This window comes from Corvus hawaiiensis, chromosome 21, assembly GCF_020740725.1.
Source record: "Corvus hawaiiensis isolate bCorHaw1 chromosome 21, bCorHaw1.pri.cur, whole genome shotgun sequence".
NCBI classification, from domain to species: domain Eukaryota; kingdom Metazoa; phylum Chordata; class Aves; order Passeriformes; family Corvidae; genus Corvus; species Corvus hawaiiensis.
Window position 1 is genome coordinate 295,366 of NC_063233.1, and position 24,543 is coordinate 319,908.

At 43.7% G+C, this 24,543-nt stretch overlaps 1 protein-coding gene across 2 annotated transcripts in view; it reads right to left on the minus strand.

Moving 5' to 3' along the window:
• Positions 1 to 1,244: 1,244 nt before the first annotated feature.
• The window catches only part of LMX1B (LIM homeobox transcription factor 1 beta), an 86,124-nt gene continuing 62,825 nt past the window's right edge, over positions 1,245 to 24,543 (minus strand). The window contains exons 3-8 of one of the 2 annotated variants that reach the window (XM_048325714.1): positions 8,319 to 8,551; positions 5,507 to 5,685; positions 5,037 to 5,114; positions 4,571 to 4,637; positions 3,590 to 3,751; positions 1,245 to 1,473 (exon numbers count right to left, since the gene is read on the minus strand). In XM_048325714.1, the coding sequence (XP_048181671.1) occupies positions 1,355 to 1,473; positions 3,590 to 3,751; positions 4,571 to 4,637; positions 5,037 to 5,114; positions 5,507 to 5,685; positions 8,319 to 8,551 (838 nt within the window). In that variant the 3' untranslated portion in view covers positions 1,245 to 1,354. Of the gene's footprint in view, positions 1,881 to 3,589; positions 3,752 to 4,570; positions 4,638 to 5,036; positions 5,115 to 5,506; positions 5,686 to 8,318; positions 8,552 to 24,543 lie in introns of both variants that reach the window. The other variant, XM_048325713.1, reaches the window with a different exon arrangement.

Genomic DNA, 24,543 nt, shown 5'->3' on the forward strand with positions numbered 1-24,543 from the left:
CTGAGGCCGCAGTTCCCCCAGCAGGGCTGCTCCCTCCCTGGGTGCTGAGGTTACAGGGGTCCTGCTCTGGCCTCCCCCTGCACAGGAGAGCCACGCTCCCATAGAAGGTGCCAAGCCCCACAGGGACGCTGTGACGCTGGCCTGGTACCAGTCCTCAGCCTGAAGGAGTTAGATTAACCAAAGCTTTGGACTTGTTTTTCAGCTATTATGGTCAATATATTAAAGGTATTTATTTAAGAAAGTGCCTATCCTGCCAATCTTTCCCCATGAGCTCTATTTGGAACACACCCTATAATTACTGATATTACCCTGGCAAATATTCCCCATGAAGTTTTCTCCACTGAGAGCCATGACTGTACTTGTCTGTTTCTCCACATTATAATTATCACCAGGCAATATTTATAGCTATACTATTATTACTTATGATATTTTATGCCCTACAAAAATCTATATGACATATGCTCAAACTTCAACATCAGAGACAGACTTCAGCTGGGACATCCCCTTCAGTTGGTGTACCTGTTCTTCCAGCACTTGCACTGATCAGTCAGCTGGCACCATAGCCAGGAGTCCTGGCAGCGGGGGATTTACGGGACATGGTAAAATTTCAGCTCAACATACCTGAACTTCCCATCGTAATTTCTTTCATAGTTTCCTGTTCCCAGCTGGTGCACATTTCAGGACTTCTGGTGTTTCAGGCTAGAACTGTGTATCCTCAATTCTTGCTGAGGCAAGGTAACTAAAGGAGTGCTTAATTATTCCAGATGGACAATAGAGAACAGCACATTTATGCCTCATGCAAAACAGAACAGAATGAAAAACACTTGTTTGCCAATCATGGTCTAGACTTGAAATTTGGCACTGCAATACCTACAAACAAATGTAAATGTTTTAATCTCACACCTCAGAAAAAATTAAATAAATCTGTCTTGTAAGCACCTTTAGTTTTAATTATTTAAGATCAATACTAACCTAAATGCCTCTGCCCCTAACATGCATCTCCTCTCCAGGGTCATAGACCTTTCTTGTTCTGAAATCACTGGCTTTCTCCACAAATACTGTTAACCAGTTTCCTCAGTATCATATGCATAAGGGCTATAAACTAATGAGCAGATCTAGGTTATGTAGAAAAAGTGTAGAAAGGAAACAAATGTTGAACGTCACATTTACATTAACTTCTCACAGTTCAAATGGCAATTTATCCACAACATAGTATGAATCATGCAGTAAGAAAAGGAGGAATCTCCAGTTTCTTTGATTTATTTGTCATATGGTTGGCTGATGTCAGTATCAGTGGCTTAAAAAAAAAAGTTTAGACATCCAAAAGAAAGGAAGAGAGAAAGGAGGAAAAGATCTAGCTTTCCACAAAATCCATTTCCTTTAGGATGATGAGCTCAAACCAAACCAGATCAAAGGCTGAGGACGAGCAGGTTCTTCTGTTCCTTCCGTGCTTGTCTCGTGGTCTGGCGCAAGCTGGGAATCAAGGGTATGGGACAGATGGATGTGTTTTTTTTCTCTATATATGTATGTACGTAGGTATTAAAATATATATACATACATACACATATACGCAAACAGAGACAGTCTTCCTAAAAAAATGCTCTTTGCAGTCCAGAGGCAGCAGAGTCACTGTGAAGGAAGAGCTGGGCAACATATGGCTGTAGAGTCTGCACTGGAAAAGTCACTGGCTAAACACACGCCGGCTGTTAGTTTTCTTTATTTTCATGAGGCGAAATAGGAGCTCTGCATAGAGTACAGCCTGTCAATGGGGTTTCCTACTCTAGCCTGCATGGAGTTAACTTCGGAAGAGGCAAGAAAACAGTCGCTCAAGCTAGTTAAAGAGGTATCACTGTCGATATCATGAAAAATGGAGTCGTTTCCTGCAAATGAAATGTACATGTTAAGCTGGATGCTGCGCAGCCAGGGGAGGACACAGTACACACGGATGCTGACATGCTGCACGCTGCAGCAAACGGGAACACTCCTGGTTCTGTAGCCACATGTTAACCTGCTCTGGCTCTAAGGGTCTGACCTACAAGGAGGAGGGCTTGGAATCAACCCACAGGGGTCAACTGGCAGCAATGCCCCCAGACTTGCCAGGATTTAATTTCAATTTCAGTAAGCAGCACATAACAGAGTCTTGGCTGACAACGGGAGCAAACGGTGCTGGGGAGGAGCAGGTCCCCAGCTTCTCCATGGGCTCTGGCACTCGTGGGAGCACTGGGACTGACAAGAAAGGTGGACCAGATATTGAGTGCCCATGACAGGGAAGCATGGCTCAAGAGCCATAATCATACTGGTCTTCATATATACACAAGGTAAAAGTTCTACCAGTGTGACAGGACCCAGAAGAGACCCAGCTTCCCTGGCCTCAAGTGAGATACAGTTGTAAATATGCTCTCCTTTGAGAAAATTCCACTCTTTTAGGGCTGGTTTGGAACAGCACCTTTTATTTCCCTTAGCAACTAAGATTTCAGCTTACCTCAACACTGAAGGCACCAGAAAAAGCTCTAGCTCGAGTCCTGGGGGCTCTGCGAAAGTGTTAGTCTGCTTCTTTTTCCTCACAGACTCATTCAAAAGGGCTTTGTGCCATCCCCTGCACTCCTTTTGGAGCACAGAACCCACTTCCCAACGAGTTTTACTCAGAAAGCCAAGCAAACCAACAAAATCACAAGCCACCTAATGCTCAAGGGCACTTCATATGTCCTCAGCTCCTTACAGGACCTCCCAAATTTCCTGGTGTGCACCACGGACTTGTCTCAGTGGCAAAAGTAATGACACAGACCCAAAGCAGATTTCCTGTTGGCCTGTGCACGCTGTGCTGGGGACACTAATGCACATGTGAGCCTCTACAGTGAAGTGCTCCTGGTCAGCAGAAATGAGTCTGAAACAGGCCCTTGTGGGCTACCGCAAGGCCGAGAATCACAGTCTGAAAAATCCTCTGACATTCTTTTTAAATGCCACACTGCAATTGTCCAGAATCAATAATTGAGCATTTAGTGCTTGTAATGCGTTTGATGTGTGGTCAAGCAATCGTGAAAGCAAACCGTCATCTTGATTTGGGACAGAGAATAAAACTATGCAGGAGAAAAGTCCTGTGGTAACCCATCTCTTAGTAGCTCAAGAACTGTTCTTTAACAAATCCACGCATCCAATCTGAGTGGTCTTACAGGGCTGCTTATTCATTTTGTAATGAATAGATTACTTCTCTTTATTGAAGGCACTTTTTCCTCAAAGCTTCTAAGAAAAAAGGAAAAATTTGTGAGGGAGCTAGAATTTGGTACTGTTTATTTTTCAGTGTCTTGGACAGTGGTTTTAAAAAGTGGAGCTTGGAGAGGTGCTTGCTTTATCATTTATCAGAATTATACTGTGAAATAGTTTTGAAAGGTGTCCAGAGCTTTGTGATGAGCTCTGTTCTACCCTCTTATGTGTACAAGAAAATACACACATAAAACTGACTGGAACAAATTCCCTGGTACAAATGCCAGAAAAAATATTCTAAAAGCCAGTAATGCTGCTGCCCCTGTGGTGCGTGATCCAGCGCACGGACCCAGCTACTTCGGATGTGGCAGAATGAGGCATGCCTTACCATAGGGGTTCATGTGGTCGCCTGGCATTTGTGGAGGGGTAAGACCCTGCTGAAATGGGTCTGTGCCATAACTGCTTTGCTCCATTGCTACAATCTGCTGCTGTGGTGGTGCAAGTGGTGTGTAAGATGTCATCATCCCTTCCATTCGGTTGGACATTACTTCTGCAAAGCAAAGAGGAGGCACAGTTACTGCTGGGGCAGAATCAGTGGCAACAATGAACCCTAGCAAATGCAGTCAGGGGTATCCTGTCAGTCAGAGAAACTTTCCAAATTTTGTCCAAGTGTAGAACCCTGAGCAATAAGCTGAACAGCTTGTAATTTCTGACTACATGATTTCTGGAGCTCCTAGGTGCTTGACCCTATCCTCCTAAAGTCTGTATACTGTGTGTGACAGAGCCCAGTTATTCTCTAACTTCTGATGGTCTCAGTTTTTCTGCCCTGGGTAAAGTGGAGGATTTGAGGCTGCAAGGTCTTGGGAGCTGGAGATCCTCAAGAGTACCCACAGAGCAGCAGGGCAAGCCCTGGTGCCTCTGTGCAGTGCCTGCCCCAGGGTCCAGCCACCCGTGGGGCACAGGAGGGACTCCCTGTGCCTCAGCTGGGGCAGTAAAGCTGATGCCCGTGCAGATTCCCAGCTGAGCACCATGCCCCTTACTGCAGTAGAAAACAAACTGGAGAATCTAGCTGGAGCAAGCCTCCTGAAGATTTCCTCCGGTGCAAGCACCTCCACATAGTACATTTCTTCTAGAAACGAGGTAACAGCTTCCGCGTGAGCCCCTCTGGGGTCTGATCCCACCAGGAGAACTTGGGGTAACCTGGTGTGAGCACAGGTACACCTTTGTGTCCATCCACTGCTGATGGCACATGTCACTCACAGACCTGCGTGCACCCTGGATTGCTGTACTAAAGTATCATGTGGGAAAGACACTTCCAGACAACGGCAGATTCTTTCTCTCTCACTTCGCTTTATCACAAATCCCCTACCTTGTCCTAGTCGCTGCGAGTTCTGTTGCTCCTGCTGCTGTTGGTGCCTTCGTGCTAGCTTTTTCATCTGAAAAAAGCAGAAGAACAGAACAATCTTGTGGCTCCAAACGCAACAATTTTGTTTCCTTACAAAACTCTCTGCAAACATCTTATCAGTTGATACGGACCGTTTATACTTATGCACACACTGTTGCGGGTTCAGTTTCAATTCTAAGCTTAAACATTTCAGTTTCCAGTTCAGATTTGCATGTAAAATTTACTCCCAACCCTGAGTTGCTTTGAGCAAATATGAATTTAATGTTTGTGTCCCGAAGTTGCCTTTCTAGTGTGGATGTAGAGAGCAGAGCAGGCAGAACATGGACAGTTCAGCCATGGGACTTCTGCATGTGTGAGCTGCATGTGGGGCAAGGGCCCCTGTTGAGGCACAACCTGCATTTGACTTTTGATAATGTGACAAACAGCCTACCTTTGCTCTTTGGTTTTGAAACCAGACCTGGACGACTCGCACGCTGAGCCCTGTTTCAGCTGCCAATGTTTCTCTGACCTGCAGGAGGAAATGCTTAACGATGCAATTTTTCATAAATTAAAAAAAAAACCCCAAAACCGAATCAGTTTTGTTAAGAGGAGAATTTGTACTTACAACAAAAATTGCATGTATAAAATTACTTTTAAAAATTAATCATATATCTTCATAGTGTTGTCAAGTTCTGCCCCTGATGGCACTACCAGTTCTGTAACTACTGAACAAAGAGTCTGAGCTGAGGAAAATGACACTAAGTCATTTCTTGTTTTTTATTTTACCCGCAAAAGACTTCTCTGCAAAAAGAGTGCTCTGCCTTCACCCCAGGAGAACTGCTATTGCCCCAGGAAGGGGCAGGGCTGTCTGGGGCTGTGGCCTGGTGTCAAGGCTGACTCAGTCCCTGGTGAAGCACCTACCTTTCTACAGGGTTTAGAAGACACTTCAAAGGATGCTTTGAATGCTCGTCTCTGTTGTGTAGTTAGTATTGTTCTTGGTCGTTTAGGTCTTCTTGGGTCCTTCCCATCATCACTTCCTTTTCCTTGGGTTACTTGGCCCTTGGTGGGCTTAACATCTCCATCTTCATCATCACTTTTGACTGGTGAAAAAAGGATATATAATTGCACTTGTTCCACCAAGAAAACAGGATGTTTGAGAACTGCTCTTCAGTCAACAGGTTCAACTATTGTCCCATGGTTATTTGAATACCTAAAGCAGCTGTGGGCAGGAAGAGACTATCTTAGATCTGTGTGCTCTGCCTAAATCAAATGCCACAAAAGCATAAAAATGTTTGCAATTTTTAATTTAGGACATGGGACTGATCAGGGGATGGAAACTCAGAATATGCTTCAGTATTTCCAGGAATCAGGCACAGAGAGACTTTGTGCCTTTCCAGGATCTCTTGGTCCTGTGTGCTCACCTGCTCCAATCTCACCACCAGATAAACACCTTTACCTTCACAGCTGAACTCCAGCTTCTCCTGAAGCATTATCTGCAGACAGGTACTACTGCCTGCACTGCTACAGCAGCAAAACAGCATAAAGCAAGTATTACACACGTATCTCAAAGCCCATCTAACTAAATATAGTGCAGATTCCAGTTACTGAATATTGTTTTGAATGTTTTGAAGCTCCAGAGATAATATTAAATATAATCTTTGTCATCTCATTTCCACTTCCCCCAGAAAACATCAGTAATCTTCCTCTGTGCATTAAAATGTGTCTGTATGTGCAAGCACAAACTTCTCTTTCTCAGTAAATACGTACAAGTATCTATGTGCTTCTGCAGACCAAAGAGTTTCTTTGTAAAGAGATTCTTTGTATTTTCTATCATTAAATTCTGAATATTCATACAATCCGGTGATATTACGTGTTAGTATATTGTCCTGGGAAATCTCAAGCACAGTGGCAAAGGCTGAGGGGTAAATAAATTTCACATTTTGTTGTGAAAATCAACTTTTCAACTTTTTATTTGAACAGACTACTGATTTTTCTTCCAGAAAACACCATCAAGTATTATAGGGACTTCAACACGAAGAAACACGCTGAAATTTTTATATACTAAAGGACTACATTTGGGGAATCAACAAATTAGACTTTAATTCATTTTAGGGTCTGATTATTATGCACCTAGCAGTCTAATCACCTTTTACTTTAATAAGCATCTTTGGCCTAATGATTAAAGAGAAGTTCAGTCATTTTAATAACCATGACATTATTAACTTTCCAGCATGCCTTTTCTAAGGAAAGGTTTGTGAGGATTAATACTGCTCATTGGAGAGTTACTTTTGTGTCCAGTGGATAAATATTTGATTGAAGCAGGACACATTCTCAGCCAGGGCTTTGCAGATCGTGTGCTCTCATGCAGACCCCTGGGAGATCAGTGTTTTCAATGTGTTAGACAATGGGAGACAAACAACTCATTTAATTTGTCAGCTTGTTTTTCAGGTTTGGGTTTGGCTAACAGAGAATAATGAAGGAAAAAAAAAAGCATCTCCAGGAGTAAGGAACTCCCCTTTGTGCCAAAGGGAAATGAAATTGAAACCAAGACTAGTTTGTGCTACTGTGGTAGCTCCTCACTGATGATCACAAGCCAGATCTGGTCCTGAAGAGGAGCTCACCCCTGCTCAAAGCTGATGCCAAATACAGCTGCCAGCACCGGTTGTGTGAGTGAGGACAGCAGTGGGGGAAGATGCCTGTGACCAGCCCCAGCGTGGGGACAGCCTCGCACGAGCTGGTCGAGGGGGTTTGGCTGGACATGAGGCAGGTGCACAGCAGGTCACTGGAGCTGGTGGGGGGGAAGTTTGCTGACGGTCAAGGAGGAAACTCAAGTGCCTCAGGCACGTTCACCGAGAGCCCAGACCCTACGATGCGAGATTTACTGAGCAGAGCACTCCAGGTCCTGCAAACGCGGCATGGCAGTAACTAAACCACTGCTCTAAGAATGGCCCTGGTCCCATGCATTGCTGAGACTGCAGAGACCTTTGTCCTGAGGGATTCCTAATGCGGAAATAAAAATTTTAGCAATGTGGAGAATATGACTCTCAGATTAGAGATTAAGGATAATTTTTGCTCCCAGTTAAAATGGAGTAATGCATTTTCCCATAAACCAGAGGCAAACATGTGATTTGTACATTTAATGGTATGGTAACTGTTGATTTTCCTGCATATTTTCTTGGGAAAAAAAGTGTGTGATTTTGATGGCACAAACCCACATCTCAGTTACTTTTAGATTCTCTTCAGTATTTCTATATTGTACTTGCAATCTTTCTTAAAGGAACATTTGTAATTGGCAGAGAGATTCCTCTCAAAAATCATATTACTGCTGTGCTCATTTCCCTAATTTAGTGGTGAAATTGTATGTGCATAAGATCCCCTGAAAAATATATTAAGTGGATTAAAGAATGCCTGAGGAGAACAGCATACTTATGCCTCACTTGAGTGAGGCCTCACGTAGCTAAATTCAGTCCGATTCAGACTTTATGATCTTATAGAAAAACACTTCGATGAAAGCAAAAAGATTTTGTCTTTTACTAAGCAGGAAGTTAAGGGAGGGAGTCAGGTTAGGGAAGGCAGACTGCCAGTAGGAATGTTTTCAGCTGTGCCTGCAAATTTGCATAGGGGGCACATGCATTTGGATAAAGTGGATGTGAAAATGAATGCACTTTTCTATGAGAAAGCTCTACAAACTCATGCAGCTTCTCCGGTCAGAGCAGGTGTGGAAAAAGCTCACCTGAGTCTGAGTCGTCTGGGCTGACCGAGCTCAATAAGTCTTTCTCTTTCTCATAGTCACTTTTGCAGAGCAGCTGCCCTTCCTTGAGGACAAACTCGTCCCCTTTCCTCAGCTGGCGCTCGCACACGCAGCAGCAGAAGCAGCTCAGGTGGTACACGCACTCCAGGGCTCGCATCACAAACTCCGTTGGAGCGATCTTCTCCATGCAGCCGCTGCACTTGGCAGCAAACAGCCTGCAAGGAAGAGACAGCACAGTCAAAGGGAGCGTCAGATCATACCCCGTGTGGATCTAAATCAAGCAATATCTGCACAGATCCACCTGGCTCATGCTTCTGCACACTGCAAGACTTGCATCCTTAGGCTTGGAAATGTCATAGGCATGCAATTTTTTCAAATCTCAATCTCTTTGGTCTTGAGATTCCCTAAATCACCTTTGCTGGACAAAGCCCACTAAGATCTGTCCTTATCTCAGTGGTTTTTTCCTTTTCAAAATAAGAAAAAAATGGAGCTCCCAAAGTTGGATAATTGCTCAAACCCAAATGTATTTTAATTCACTTTTAAAGGAAGGACCAGCTAATGCTTTGTTTTATGCAGGGTCTCTGGTTTCAGCACTTAAGCCCTATTCTGAAGAGATTTCATGACTTCCCATTTTTGGTATTGTCTGTCTCTGAGGAGGCGGATAAACACAGAAATGAGCATGCAAACTTTGTGCTTTTGCTGAGGCAAAGTCAGCATGTGCACATGCACACACGGTTGTACACATGCAATCAATAAAGAGAGGAGTGAAATAACCCAGCTTTTCTTTGGATGTTGAGTTATTCCAGAACAACCTGTCTCTGAAGGAAGTACTGTGCATTTTAAATGGTGTGAAACATCCTTTGGCACAGATAGGCAGTGATACAATCTGTCAAATTACCAGTATAATCACAGACCCTAGAACACACACTGTATCCAGACTAGTTCTTATTAGTGCTCTATAAACCCTGTCTTTCATCCGTCATTAATTTTCTAGGCTTAAGTTAGAATTATTTAGATTAATTTTATTTTGCTTTTCTAATGGCAACTGGGAATCTCCCTAAGTGAGATTTCAGAAAAGGGCTGCCTTCAAATAAAGACGAATTGCTAAGTTACATCCCTGTGTCACATGGTGTGCTAGTGATTTGAAATTCAGTGTCTTTTATGGCAATACATCACAGTGCAAGGTGCATGAACATTTACATTTCAGCAAGGAAATGAACACCACTGCACCAGTGTGTTCACAGGAAAAAAATTAGATTCTGCCTTTTAGCATGGGGTATGCTGCCTTTTTTTTTTTTAATCATCAAAACTATAATTTTTCACAAAAAAAGGCAATTGTCTTTGATTTTAGAAGGCTAAGACTGCGGTAGTTATTCATTCCTCCAGAGCCTCCATTTTGTCTGAGCTGAGAAGTGCAGGAAAATGGCAGTCACAAGCCCTCGGCAAAGGGCTGGAGTCAGAGTGGGCAGGAGGGAAAAGCAAATGTCAATACGGTTGCACACGACATCCAGAAAACGGCTGAGAGACGGCAACTGGGGTGTTCCCCAGCTGCACCTAAGGGTGACTGCCCTGGCAGCCTGGCTGGCTCAGCGCACACCTTTGCACGACCACAACCTCAAGGTAACAGCGGTGCAAGGCAGACTGAGTGGCTCTTTTTCAGGCAGGTAATGAATTAAATCTATCAGAAGGAAACTGATGCCACACAGGACCCTGGGCACTGCCGTGAACAGGCCGGCTTATTTCATACCCTCCATTTGCTTTGTCCACAAGGTTTTCCTCACAATGCTTTAGCCAGCAAATTCCTAAGCGGAAAACATTTTTATCTCTACACAATTTTATATCCGAAAGGATTAATACACAAAGAGGAAAAAAAAAGGTGCACTGAAAAAAGTTGTTTCTATTTAACTGCTTAAACCTATTAGACTCATTTAACCAAGCCTGGCCTCTCTGTTCGAGGGGGTGTCCTTAGGACGGGGCACACCTGGAGAGCTCAGGTGCGAAGGCATTGTCCCCCCGAAGCCACCCCCTCTCTCCCGTCCCCGCCGGGAGGGACGGGGCGGCCCCGATGTGCCGGTGCCCGCTCGTACCGGCCCCGATGTGCCGGTGCCTGCTCGTACCGGCCCCGATGTGCCGGTGCCCGCTCGTACCGGCCCCGATGTGCCGGTGCCCGCTCGTACCGGCCCCGATGTGCCGGTGCCCGCTCGTACCGGCCCCGATGTGCCGGTGCCCGCTCGTACCGGGACCGCGGCGGCTCCGGCCGCCTCCGGGCTCCGCCGCCCATCGCGTGTCCGGTCACAGCGCCGCGGGGCTGGGAAACGTTCAGAAACGGGCTCCAGGGACCCCGCCCTATCGCCACCGCCGCGGGCAGGTGCCCACCTCCCCACTCCGGCGAGGGGAGAACGGGGAGCCTTCCCCGGGCGGGGTCTGGCGCCGGGGAGCGGCGATGCAGCCGGAGCCGATGGGTGGAGCGGGCCCGGCGCTGCGGTGCGGGCGCGGCGGCCCGGGCAGGGCTGGCATTGGCCCTGGCGGGGCTGTGATCGCTCCAGCTTGGGCTGCAAATGCCTCCAGTTGTCTCCCAAGCAAACCGCATGATATGCCACCGTCCAGTGACAGTGGAAACACAAATGTAACACAGTTTACAGATAATTTCAAGAAGAAAAGCCCAAGAAAGCATAAATCCCCTGCACCTTCCCTCAAACTGGGACACGAAGATAACCTCCTTGTCCTGTGGAGCGTGTTGTTTTCCTGACCAGCACCTTTGCTGTCATACTGCCTTAGCGACTGTTTGTGTTTTTTCTTTTTCTTCAACATAAGTATATCTAACACGAACAGAAAATACTTCGTGTTATTTACTGGCAGCCGACTATCCCCAGAAAGCTGGTGCTTTTGCAGCAGCGCTTCCCAAGGCAGCCTTTTAGCTATAACGAATTACACTGTCATCAGGGTATATTAACTCATTCAAATGAACATTAAATTGACCTGACAATACTGCATGGACTTCATATCCCGAAATTAACTCTTCTCAAGAAAACTCCCTCCCCTGTCCACAGGTACTCTGTATTATAACATGCATCCGCACAAATACACACACACACACAGAGCAGCGTGTTGGGTTGAATTCTGAGATTATAAAATCTTCATTAAACCTATCTTATAGGGTGTTTATAGGTATTTTTTCAGCTTCCCAAGAGGAACACAAGGTTATGCACTCTTTTTGCACAAGGCAATCTCACAACAGGAAACTAATCTTGACAAATGACCAGACTTTGATAGCTGTGATCTAAACCACTGCTCGTTAGACTGTTCATTTTATAAATGAATGGTAATAAACCTGTTGGGAAGTGTAGGATAGCAGGAATACTTTACAGATCACCCCTTTACAGGTTTCAATCAAAGCCATAAATTTGAAGGGGAGCACACAGATATTCTGTGCTGAGACAAAGACTCTGTCCCACACCAACCACATTTAAAGGAATAGTTCTTTTGCTTTCTATACATTTTACAAATAATTTGCATAACTCTGGCTTTTTACCCCCATGGCTGATTATCTCCAGCACTCCTAAGCTAATGTCAAACCTCAAAATCCTTGGATGTGTTAAAGTATGTGGAGAGTGGAAATCAAATGCCTTTATTAGAAGCCGCAGGAAATCTCTGACTCCTAAGCACAACGAAAACATTCCAGAGAAAACCGTTCAAAGAGGACAAAGAAGAAAAGCAGAACAAGAAAACCTTGTTTTGAATCAATGATTGCGGAGTTTTATAAATAAATTCTGTTGCCTGGACAATTTTGAAAGACAACTCAATAGGTTTAGGAGTTTTTAAGTGTGTTTGCCTCTATGCCTGGAACACTTGGGGGACTCAGCCAAGCTAAAGCTCAGAACAATGGCCTGTCTGTCCATCAGAGTATTTACAATAAATGCCATGAAGCAACTTTACAGTACTAGATAATAAAAAACTCTTTACCAGCTAAAACTGTGTGAACTTAAATTAATTTTGCATATGTGTCAAGGGCAATGCAAATGCTAAGACATGTCCTGACTTTAACCAGTAGATGAAAATTTTCACCAGCGGAAGAGGCCATAAAGATTTTATTTGTTAGGATATCCCTGTGAAGGCAGGCTGAATCAGTAATCCTCAGAAACAACCACAGTTACATGATCCACTGTGCCTTCCTGCCTGGCACAGCCATCTGGAGTGTAATACGGACCCCTGATTTATTATATCCCGTGCAGTTATCTCGCAGTAAGTTTGACCCTGCTTTGCTCCTGAGAATCATGGCTCTGCTGTTTACTCTCCTGGTGTCCTGACAACCCACCCTTTACCTTTCTGTGGCTCAGCCAGGTCCTTCATTTCCTCCTGTCTGTGGACAAATAGATTTTAATTGTTTTATTATAACTAATTTAATCTGTGCTGAAAGATGTCCGTGTGCAGTGTGAAATTTGCTGTTCACATTAAGTGTGGTTCAAGAGGCTTGTTATACAGGACAAAGGTAGAAAAATAGACTAATTCAGTCAGGTTGTTCATTTACTGGGCCTCTGCCGTGAAGCAGTAAATAGGAAGTTATTAAGCTGTGTTTGATGTATGCAAGAGGACAGATGCTGCTACTTACCTATCAGAGACCTTCTGCCATTTCCCTTTCTGTGTTATTCTGACATTACATGTTGCAGCAACCACAGCAGACACCTGGCTTTTCTTCATTTAATAAACATGCAAAGGTAGTGGTCACAGCTTTTGTAAATGCTCTTGGTGTAGTCTCTATGCCTGATGCTTTTCCCTCTGCTCACACCCGCCTGGGACACCCCGGTTGGCCTACTCTGATGCTGGGAGTTTGCTCCGCACTCCTGTGGTATGAAACCGGGTAGAGCTAGAGCAAAATATATTATGCTTTTCACACAACTGAGTTTTATTAAGAGAAGAAATTAAATTACTAATGAAAGACATCTGTTCCTTGTTCTTTGGGAGAAATTTTGATATTTCTTTCTTTAGATGACATAGGATTGGAAAAACTACGCATGGGGCTTTTCCAGCATAGGACTTGAATAATTTTTGTAGCGTCTTACAGCTCATGGGTACTTATAAAGTGGAAAAACTGTTCCTTGGTTGCACTCAATTCTGAACATACAAAACATCTTGAATACAGTAAAGCACAACAGGAATATTATAAATTTATTACTTGAAACCCCCTTCTTAAAAAAGAAATAATCCATTTAAAATATTTTCCCTGCAGAAGAAATAATTACATAGTTTATTAAAGCCAATTTCATAGCTGAAACTTCAGTATAAGAAAGATAATTCCCTTTCATCGAGTAGTAATAAAATGTGCAAAAATTAAAAGTTTCTAGAAAAAACCCTGTAATATTTAGAGAGAAACTAAAACAAAGAAACTTTTCTTCTCTAGGGAGAACTGAAGAAAATATTTATTAACCCTCTATCCACAGGTGCTGTAGTATGAACACTAGCTACTGGTGAAAGCTCGTGTTAAATCTGCACTTCACAACGTGGATTTGGACTCACAAATTACACATTGCCTATCTTGGTAATGAGTGACTTTTTCTTCACTTAAGTATTTAACCTGTATTTCCATGACGAGTGCTGTAGTCCCCTGCCAAGACAAGCTGATGGCTAAAGTAGCAATAGGGACCACATATTATCCCATGCCAAATCTTGCTCTGAAGCTGGTGGGACTTTGACCATGGTCACTGTCAGAGCCACCAGCTCCCATCCTCTGCCCACCAGAAACAGACCCTCCAACATGGTGCCAGGAGTACTTTAGGCTGGCCATACCCAGACAGCAGTCTGTGTCAAACAATGCCCACAAAAATACCACCCTTCATGTGATTTTCTTCCCACTGAGGCCTCTCATGATCCCTCTGCAGGTGGCCCAGCACTCGCTGGCCTCCTCAAACCTGTGGGCATCAGCAGCTCTGGGGCAGAACTGGGATGCTTAGACAAGCACAAAGACACACAGAATTTAAAGCTTACATCCTAACGAAACTTGCTCAAGTGGGACCAGAATGACCTAAATAGTTACATCTCCCTTAACTATAAAGTACAACATAAAATGCAAAGTGCAGAGCAGTTTCTCGCTTTGAGCAGAATGTGACAGAATGAATTCTTCTCTTTGCTTAATTTTCATCCCCTAATTGACCACTTTGTTCAACTGTCTTCCATCACTGCCATGCTGTTCTATTTTATAGTATTTTTCCATACAACACTTTGATGGAAAAATTTATGAAGAATAGAATTATTGCTGTTAGAAGGGAATTAAAACAATTTTTCATTTACAAAGTCACTGATATTGCTCTACTGTGCTCCACCTTTGGGAATCCAATTGCTCTTCTCAGCTACTCCCATTCCTCTTTATAGCACAGCAATTGCACTGTACAGATTATGGCTGCAATTTTCTCCTAATCTTTTCTGTAGAACAGAAACTGTTATAAAAGTTAAGGGCACCAATTGAATTGATAAAGCTGGGACTGCAATTAGGAAGCTTTAATGAATTAACAAAATATGATGATTTTGTTAGAATTATATTTTTAGGCAGTGCAAACATTTGTGAAATAATGTTATTTTTGTCCATGAGTTTCAAAGAGGCTAAATGGGCTTCTGCTGCTGTGTTTTTTTACATTCTCCAAATCACGCTGATGGGCTACAAAAGCATGATATGTGTCAGGGCGTTTGTGCTTCTGCCACAGCTCTACCTAGCTGGGGGGCAGTGGTCACCAAAACTGACCAGGCACTCCTTTTCTTTTTTTCCTTTGGATTTTTATTCAGTTGTTTGCACAAATTAAATTGTATCCACATTCATCTTCTCCCCTTATGCCCTCACCAATATCCAGTGGATGAAGCAGCCTGTGGAGGGGCCCTGTGGAGCAGCCCCGCTCGGGGCCGGGATGCTGGCTCCAGCCTGCAGAACAGTCTCTGCTCTGACAGACATCTTATCCTTCTTGTTCACTAAATGGCACACTGAATTTACATCACCAACAACACAGGGAAATTCTTCTAATGCAATTTTTATACGAGATTTCACCCTAAAGGGCCCATAAGCAGGGAAATTGTACTGTTGTGATTCACTGGCTCAGTCTTCACTTTTACAGAAAAAAATAATCATGTGTCAAAGCAATTCAAATGTAATTTCTAAGTTATTTCTTGGCTGGCAAGAATGACTTAGGGAAAGAATTTACACAAGGCTTTCCTCGCAACTAAGAACATCAAGACGAAGAAACCTTATTTGCCAGTATAAAACAAAATCACTTCCTGTGCCTGCTGCAGTGATGCTGGTGGAGAGCTTGTGCCCAAACTCATCAGCACAGCCAATTTAGCAACTGATTTGCAAGGGAAAGATACCTTAGTCCTGTGGTGTTAATGTCTTTGCAGTGGGGGGTCTATTGCCAGCTTCTCCAAACTCATCAACACAATCTATTATTAATACCCAGAAAGGCTTTATAGTATCTTTATAGCACAAGGCAATGAAAGCTCTGTGGTGCAATCTGTTATCTATATTGCAAAAACATGTGAAATAAAACAAAACATAGACACTTCATAAACAAAGTGTTTCATCTATTATATCTCTCTGCCTCCCCTGTATATAAAGCAGTGGGGTGCAGGAAAGGCATTCAGAGAGATTTGCTGTTAGATGTGGCACTGGCTCCTTTTTAAATTCTATTTGTATTGTGACACATTTTACGCTGAATGAAAATTTCTGCTTCTTTCACGGAGATGGAAATATTCAGATATTTGCAAAATTAGGCTGTGTTTTGTCAGAAGAGCAAAGGGGGGTAGGAGCAAAATACAGCTTCTAAACTCCTACAGGAAAACTACAACACAGGGATGAGCTGGCTGAGCCAAAGTGAGGAGGCAGCTGCAGCGGAGTGAGGAGGGGGCACAGCCTGGGGCAGGGCCAGGTAAGAGGTGTCAGGGCATTGCCATGGCATGAGCTAAAGAATTTGCCTCCAGTAAGCAGCAGCAAAATCAAGTGCCCACTGGAGGCAGTTATTTCTCTGGAAAGCATTCAAGAACAGAATTTGAGCAGAGCTGGATCTTTTCTTCTACTACTGATATGCATGACAATGTTTAATATGAAAAGCCCAGAATTACCCTACCTTTAGTCCCTAGGAACAGACACAATTAGAGACATCATTTAACAGCAAAGAAGTAAACACGCAGTTTAAAACCCAAGAAGGTTTTGTTTCAAATAAACAGATTGTGGCAAAGGTAGAACCAAGAGGGAAGCAGGAAGCAGTTTTGTGTACTTGGTGCATGTATGTTTGCAATACAGTAAGAACCAAAAAAAGTCCTCGACATAGGGCTGTGTCTTATTTCCCAGATGCCTTTTTATGTTCTTTGCCTGTTGAAAATAAATTGTTCTTTTGTAGTGTTTGTCTTTTCAGTCCAACTGTCAGCTATTATTTTTCTATTTCCTCTTTTTGTCACTTTGCATTATTTTTGGTGCTGTAATTCCCATTTGTTCCCACTCCTATCTTCCTGTCTCCCATTGTTCCAATTTTTAATCCCCAGTTTTACTCTTCTTTGGCTCTTTTTTGGCCCATTCTCAGTAGGGTTTGAGAGAATACCCAGGCGTGACTCCCTGCTATAGCAACCACACCTCCCCAGGAAAGCCACAACAATCTCTTCGGGAGGAGGAAAGTCTTTCACAAGCTGGCAGCAAAAGTAAATCCTTCTTCAAGGAACAAGAAGGATTAGCAGGGAGCAGTGGGCTGCAGACTTAACCCTACCCCTCATTTCTTTAGAGCACCAGTCACTCAGAACCCTGCTGTGATGTACAATTAAACAGAACCCAAAAAAATCCTGAATGACACAAGAGCAGGATTGTGTAAAGGTTTAATTCCACTTTAATACCTTTCCAAGTTCAGAACTCAAAGATAGCAATTTAACCCAAGAATCCCCATCCGAGCATGAAAAGTTGCTGCTTGTCTTACAAAAGTCCCAGCTATATTCTGCTCTAAATCGTGCACTTTTAGGCTGACCCTTAATGGATGAAATTTTTCTCCCCCAGTCATCTCACATGGTTTCTCTTTATTGTCCTCCTTTCACAAACTTTGTTGTTCTGATAAAAACAGGAGGCTCTTACCAGAGGCATGGCGCTTTGTAAAAAGGACCACTGAAAAAGGAAAAGGAACACAAAAAAGCCCCAACTCAAACCCCCAAAACTCAGGTAACTAAAGGTGTCTCCTGCAATGTCTAAGAATGGTAATTTATTCTTGTAATGTGAAGTGACTCTTATTATGTCGATTACTTACTATTAATATTAGGACGGAAAATAAATATCCCTCTTAATACAGGGTTTTTTTGAAGACTCGAAATATCTGATTCATCTTTTCTAAATTAAAGAACAGACAAGCCTGGTCATTCTAGTATGGATGACTACTAAGGTTTCTCTATAAACTGAATTTTTAAGATTAGACACAGAACTATGAAAACCTCCTGGCTTCTGTAAGGCCAAATATGGTTGACAGAGTCCTAAGACTCAGCTATCAGCATCTGTGTTTGTATTCAGGCTTTAGTAAACTAGATGCTCTAAACCCATACAAAGAGATTTATCAGTAAGCAGGGCCCTACAGCACGCCCAGACCCTCCTCCTGCCTCAAACGTCTGCACAGGTTTTAAGTCATTCCAGCAGTCAAACATTTATCACACAGGACACTTCCACATGTGTGAAAATGAAATCCCATTAGACACCAACAACATTATTAGGCATGCAAAGAGGATTATTCCTTTAAGCTCACAAGACTGAAAGGTTTGTCTAAACATTTTATTAGCTTTTTCAGATTTTTTTTTAATTAAATGAAAAGTTGTAAGTAGGTCAAAGCTGAAATACTTAAATTAAATACTACTTAACTTTTGGTTGTGTATGTATATATATTATAGACACATAGAGAAAAAAATAGAGATGCCTGTTACAGAAAAAGTGTACAAAATCCCCTCATATCTTAACAGCACATTCCTTTCTTTCAGCAAGAAAATTTGTATGGCTTGGAATTCTACAAAAGCACCAAAATGTTACATGGTGTTGCTCAGGGTTCCATATATGTTTCCAAAAATGAGGTGCTTTTTTGAATATCTGGTTGAAAAGAAATCCTGCTCTGACTGCACTGTCCTTTCTACAAAGTTGACAAAGCCCTTTTCTTCAAAACACAATATTTGCTGAAATGCATCGAAGTTTGCTCACCGGGAGGTCTGATGTTCTTAAGATCATCTGTTAAAGAAAAACAAGGGAGGAGAAGCTGCGTCAGCTTTTGCTTCAACTAAGTGAGATGCAAACTCCTTAGGGAGCATCAGGAACAGGACTGGGTCCTCATTCACAGGGAAGATGACTTTAGAAACGATCGGCTCCATCGGCAGTTTGGTCCTACACTTTGGCATTTAAGTGTTGTTCATAGTATCTCAATTTGTTATTGGAAAGAAAACAATTCTCTTTTTGGATCTCACACCAACACACATGACAAGTCACAGAACAGCCTGCCCTGGGAATGTGAGGGCCGTCCTTGCTGGTCATGAGACACATTCCGGTTCATCACGGACGGGCAGGGCTGACCTACACATTGCTCTTGTTCTCACTTCACTGACAATAGACGTTAAAATATTTAAGATTTGCTTCTAGCACTGTATGGAGCAGGCAGGAAATGTAGAAGCTTGGGTGTACAAGTTAATGAAATATGGTTGGGTGAACATAAGCTCTTAATTTAGACAATAACAGTTACCGCCACAGTGTCTTTGTGTCCGCTTTATGAAAGTCATAAACTCTCCAAAGAAAAGCAGGAGCTATTTCACCCTGATGGTCTTTGACTCCCTCTCACTACCTGCTGGCACAGTTAGAAAGTATCAACTGCCTTTGAACAGATTAGGACCAAGTTAAAGTGTGACAACATCTTAAGCTTTCTCCACATGTTGCCAATGATTTCCAACTAAAGATGTTACCCTCATCACTTCTGCCACAATGATAAGAATCTATAGCCGGCTCACTTGAGGAGATAAAGGCAGTTTAGCTGGAAGTATAAAGTACTCCAACTTGCTAAGCTAAGTGGCTGGCTGTCCCAAACTAGCTGAATTTTTTTCCTCTACAAAGCACAAAATCCTTATCATTAGGGACTTAAGCTGCTTTTTATTTTGAGACAAAAAGAATACTGTTTATTGGCATCCAACTCAAACCAGCTGTAAACAGTTGCTTTGATGAAGAAGCAGCTACAACTTCAGTGTGCCCGAAGGCACAAACCCACCGAATGTCAATCATTAAAGGAAGAATGTAAGGTGTATAGAGGGTCAAAAGAAGGCCAAGGGACATTTGCAACCTCAGGGATCTTGGATAGCTCACTTTGCCTTTAGAACCAGAAGAGGAATTGAAGCTATTCTGCTGTATGACCTCCATCTCCAGCAGCAGCTCTGGGCTTGGCTCAGCCCTGAGTTTACCCACAGGAGCAGCAGACCTGCAGTGTAAGGCTTTTCTCCCCAGCATGACTGTGGGAGCCACATCATGAACTTTGATTTGGCAGAGCCTGAATGGCTTCAGGATGCTGTACCTCATGGCACCCATACAGAACCCACACAGAAGGCTCTGGCAGCAGGAGTCCTGTTAGCGTCCATAGACATTTGAATCACTGACGTGCAGGTAATTTTAATTCTTCTTGTGACATTTCTTTCATCAAGAAACACTTTACTGGTTGCAACAACTATTTAAATTAAGATGCCACCAACAGTTTTGGTGTTGCAGCCAGACTGATATGGACCCTTACGGAGTTAAATGCCAGCTGCTTTGGGCAGCCCAGGAGGCTGGGCTGGCATCCACTGTTGGCCCTCCTGCCACCCTTCTTCTTCCTCCTTACCCTTCTGCCTAGTAGATACTGATGTCTCTCAGTTGTTCCAGGCTTCCTCCCACTTCCCATCCCTGGCACAGCATCAAAGCTTTCCTGGAAAGAGCCGCAGCACAAAGGGTTTCAGCATGGAATAGCAGTGCTGGCTGGTGGGGCATGGGGTTCCTGGTCCTTTATACGATCAGAGTGGCTTTTCAGAAGGAATTCAAATGCTGAGTGAACTCAGCTACTGGGTTGCACTTGCAAACCAGCTCTCACTCATGCCACATGAGCTGGGATATTTTATAGGAACATGCTGTTTCTGTAGAAGGACCTGGTACCACCAGAGATATGGCTCCTCCAGGTACAGGCTCAGCAGCTCCTCCTCCTCCCAATGCTGAGAAGATACACACCAGCACTACTAGTTCCTCTGGCAGAAACAGGGTGCATCTCCCTGCCCACATCCTCACAGACACCACAAACACATAGCTTTGTTTGGGGGATTCAGTTCAAAATTGCTGCCCGGGCCTGGAGCCCTCTCCCAGACTCCTTCCAACCCGGCAGCCTCTCCCTGGCCATACCTGCACCCACTGTCCCGCACTCCTGCTGCCCACTTGCACAGCCACACCGGGAGCCAGGCTGTCCCGCTGCTTCTCAGCCCCACCTCTTCACTCACCACATCCTCGGTAACACCTCTGGCCCCTGCTGGTCCCTGCCTGGCTTCAGCTCCAAACAGCCATGCAATGCAGCAGCAGCTCCTCCCAAGTACTCCAACACAACTGGAATTGCAGGTATTATTTTGGGCTCACATGATAGGCCAAAGGCAGTGGAAGGTTTGCAGTGCTGTTAGATTATACAATATTACATACATAATACAAAAAGAGTAAGTATTTGTAATTTATTCTGTTAAGAAATTTTCCTATATAAAACCTCATAGTTGTTTTTTTTAAAAGAGACAGTGGTTCATCTTTATTGTCACATTGATATCTTTATAAACTTACTCTAGTGATCTACAGGAAAAGCAAACCAGACAGCTCTGTATTTATGGGCATATTTGAAAAGCCTCTTATATTTAACAACTGCATTTAGCTGTGTTAACTGTGAGCTGCAGTAATAAAGGCTCTGCACACTTCGATGCTAAATTAAAAAAAGTTCTGCTGTTCAATAATACATAGATGCTGGTTTTTTCATTACTCTTTAATATCATTTCCATTTAGTTTATAAATAATTGTAGCTAGCTAATGAAACGAAATAAAACCTGCCTCCAACCCATTCCCTAGAGCAAACTAAACTCCTCTTTTTAAAGCTTCTTAATCACCGCCCAGTTCTTACAAAATTAGCATAGTAATGGGCTTTAAATTGAGCCTCTTTGTTTTTTAATTAAGCTCCCAGCAGGTAAAAATAAAACAGATTATTGAAGAATATGCCAACCCTAATAGCCTGCAACTCTTTTGACAATTAAAAAGATCCCATGTTAACCCTTTTGAGGAATCCTGCATGCTAATTAGTCACTCCAAGGCCCAAATCCGTCAATATTCTATCCAGACACCTTGTAAAGTTGAGATGGCTGGTCTGTGTCCATACCTGCCCCATTCCCCACAGAAGGTGAGGAACGAACCCTCGGTGGTGGCCAGATTCCACGGACAGCTGTGTGCCAGGACAGGATGGCATTGCAGCGGCCGGAGCTGCCACCCACCTTGTGCTGGCCAGTGCCCCACAGCTCGCCCTGTGCCCAGAGAGCCCTTCTCCCATGCTGTAAACTCCAGCACCGTTTGGCAATGCCTCCTTGGAGCCTCTGCCTCATTTCATACAACAGAAGGAATGGGGTGCCAACAGAAGCAGCCCCCTGTCCAGCCCTGGGGCTGGTTTGGAGTGTGTGCAGCAGCACCATTGCCCCAAACATGCCAGACGCACAATGACTGTGTTTTGCTTAGCAACACTGCTGCCTCAGAGGCAAAGGTAAATCCTAAGCAGAACAAAGAGGTTAAGAAAGTCCAGTGTCGGAGCCATGTTGTGGGCAGCAGTGATTCTCTGGGAAAATTTACTAGACACTGCTGGCAGCCTAGAAATAGGAATAGCACTGCACTTCCCTGGCAGTTCTCTGTCAAATATTTGGAAAGCTCTGTCCGAGTCCCACGCTTTATCTTCACTGTCTGCTCTGAGCATCAGTGCAAAGTGCTGGCTGTCCTCCACTCGCATCCAGCCAGGATGATGAATCGCCACGGTTGGAAGTGTTGTGTCCATCCAGAAATGAAATCATCAGCATGAAAAGCCCATTCATTTCCACAGACACTGATCGCTCTGCATCCTTCAGAGACTCCCAACAAATGGGGCTGAATGCTCTTGTGTACCCACTAAGGCCCTGCCAGGTCCCGGCAGCTGCAGGAACTACTGTCAGTTGCTGCTTTATATTATACCTTACAGTGTAAGGGTCACTGTGATGGAGTTAGGGGCCCACAGAGAATGGGATCAGATTTAAGGGCAGACTCCAGCCATGAATATATGCTGCCTTCTTTCACTGAAGCATTTGGGAGCCTCTACATGTACTAACATTGCATTTTCAAAGGTAAGTGACATTTCTTGTGTCTCTCAACTGCTATCAGAAAATTTGGAGAAAGAAGGATGCACCTTGCTTATAATGAATAGAAGTACATTTGGCAACGACCTTCATTTACCCTCTCTGCAGGGACAGGCCTTACCTTACTGGGCACCTCTGGACTATGCCCTGTTACAAATAAAACTTGCCAGCAGAATCATTCAACACAATGTAGATCCATCACAACAGAATTCACTTCCCCTGAGCTACGCTGGAGGAGATCACAGTCAATGTACATCAGAGCCAGAGAGGCCAGACTGTGAGATGGTGATGGTGACTTGAAGTTTCTCAGGTGGGATCTTCAGTCCCACAGCCTCCCCACTCACCTCTCCCACTGGGCCTGATGGACAGACAGCATATGTACAGAGATGTTAATTCCTCCTGGGACCATTTCAATTGAGGGAACCTCTCCAGGAATATATTTAGTTTAAAATAAAAAGCTACAATGTTCAGAATAAACTTGCAATATTCCCATCACAACTTGTTGAGACCAGCTGGAGAGGCAATATTGGGTACAAACTTCTCTATCCCTGGCTCAAGATTTGTCAGCTGTTGGTGGGGCTGCAAAGTGGCTGCAGAAGAGCAGCAACTTGTGAGCGAAGCATTTCCCAAATTCCCAAGAGCTGACTTTAGAGAATGCAGCATCCCCTGCACCAAACAATTGCACTCCCACCACTTCATGCTGAAAGCTTCCCAGCAAACTGAGGACAACAATTCCCAATGCATACAAGATTCATATGACAGATTTCAAGCTGAAAAGCATGCTTTTACATTGTGCATTACATACCTTGTGCCATGTCACATGAAACAATCTATTTTACAAAACTCTGCTGCCAAAACCACTATGGAAACATGGATTCACCCCAACGCATCTTGAGAATACAGAATAGTGCATTTAAAAACGTTTCTGCCTTTTTTTAGGATTTTTACCAAGCCCAGAGACATTCCTTACTACATCAGTAACTCCTTCTCTGCCAGAGAATCAGTCAAAATGGGAGAAACTTTTTTCCGTGTCTGATCCTGACTGGATTTCAGCTGTGACTGCAGACGGAGCTAAAATAAACCCACCACCTTCTGCTCTGCGTGCACAGACTCTTATCTCCACCAGCTCTGACCTTTTGCAGATGTGATCCAAAGTGACCTTTCAGTATTATTGAAGCACTAAATGCAGTTTTTCAAGTAATCCTCACTGGAGCATGTTCTACATCAGTAGTTGGTATGCACTGGAAAATCCAACCTTTCTGCTGTGTCAGGTTTATTATCATGGCCATGTCTATGGAGCTGTATGATTTTATATGAGCCTTATATGATCCTGGCATTCTTACTGCCAAGCCATTGGCAAGCAACACCTTTGAACGGGCAGTGCAGCTGTCCAAACAGTGCCTGGTGTACCTGGACAGCACAGAGGTACTTGTTTACTCTCTTCCAGAGTACACAGAGGTAATTCTTCTGGATTTCATCACTGTCCATTGTTTTATGCTTTATATTCAACTTCTCAGGAAATCAGAGGAAGATAGTATTTCCTAACAAAAATATCTGTGATCTGATTGCAGCTGGCAGCCTCAGCCTCTCTCTGTACCCTAAGTGTGGGCTTTGGTTTAATGTCTCCTTGTCAGGAATGTGTTTTATACTGGCACGGTGTGATACGGTTTCTTTTGCATAAAGGATATCCGACCATTGCTTGTTGAAAGCGCCAGTGACAAAACTGCTTTTGCCCACCCTTGTGGGTGAGGACAATCACACTTTCAGGGGCCTGGGGGGCTTTGAGAGCAGTTTCCAGGTATGTGCCTGCTGCAGCCATTAG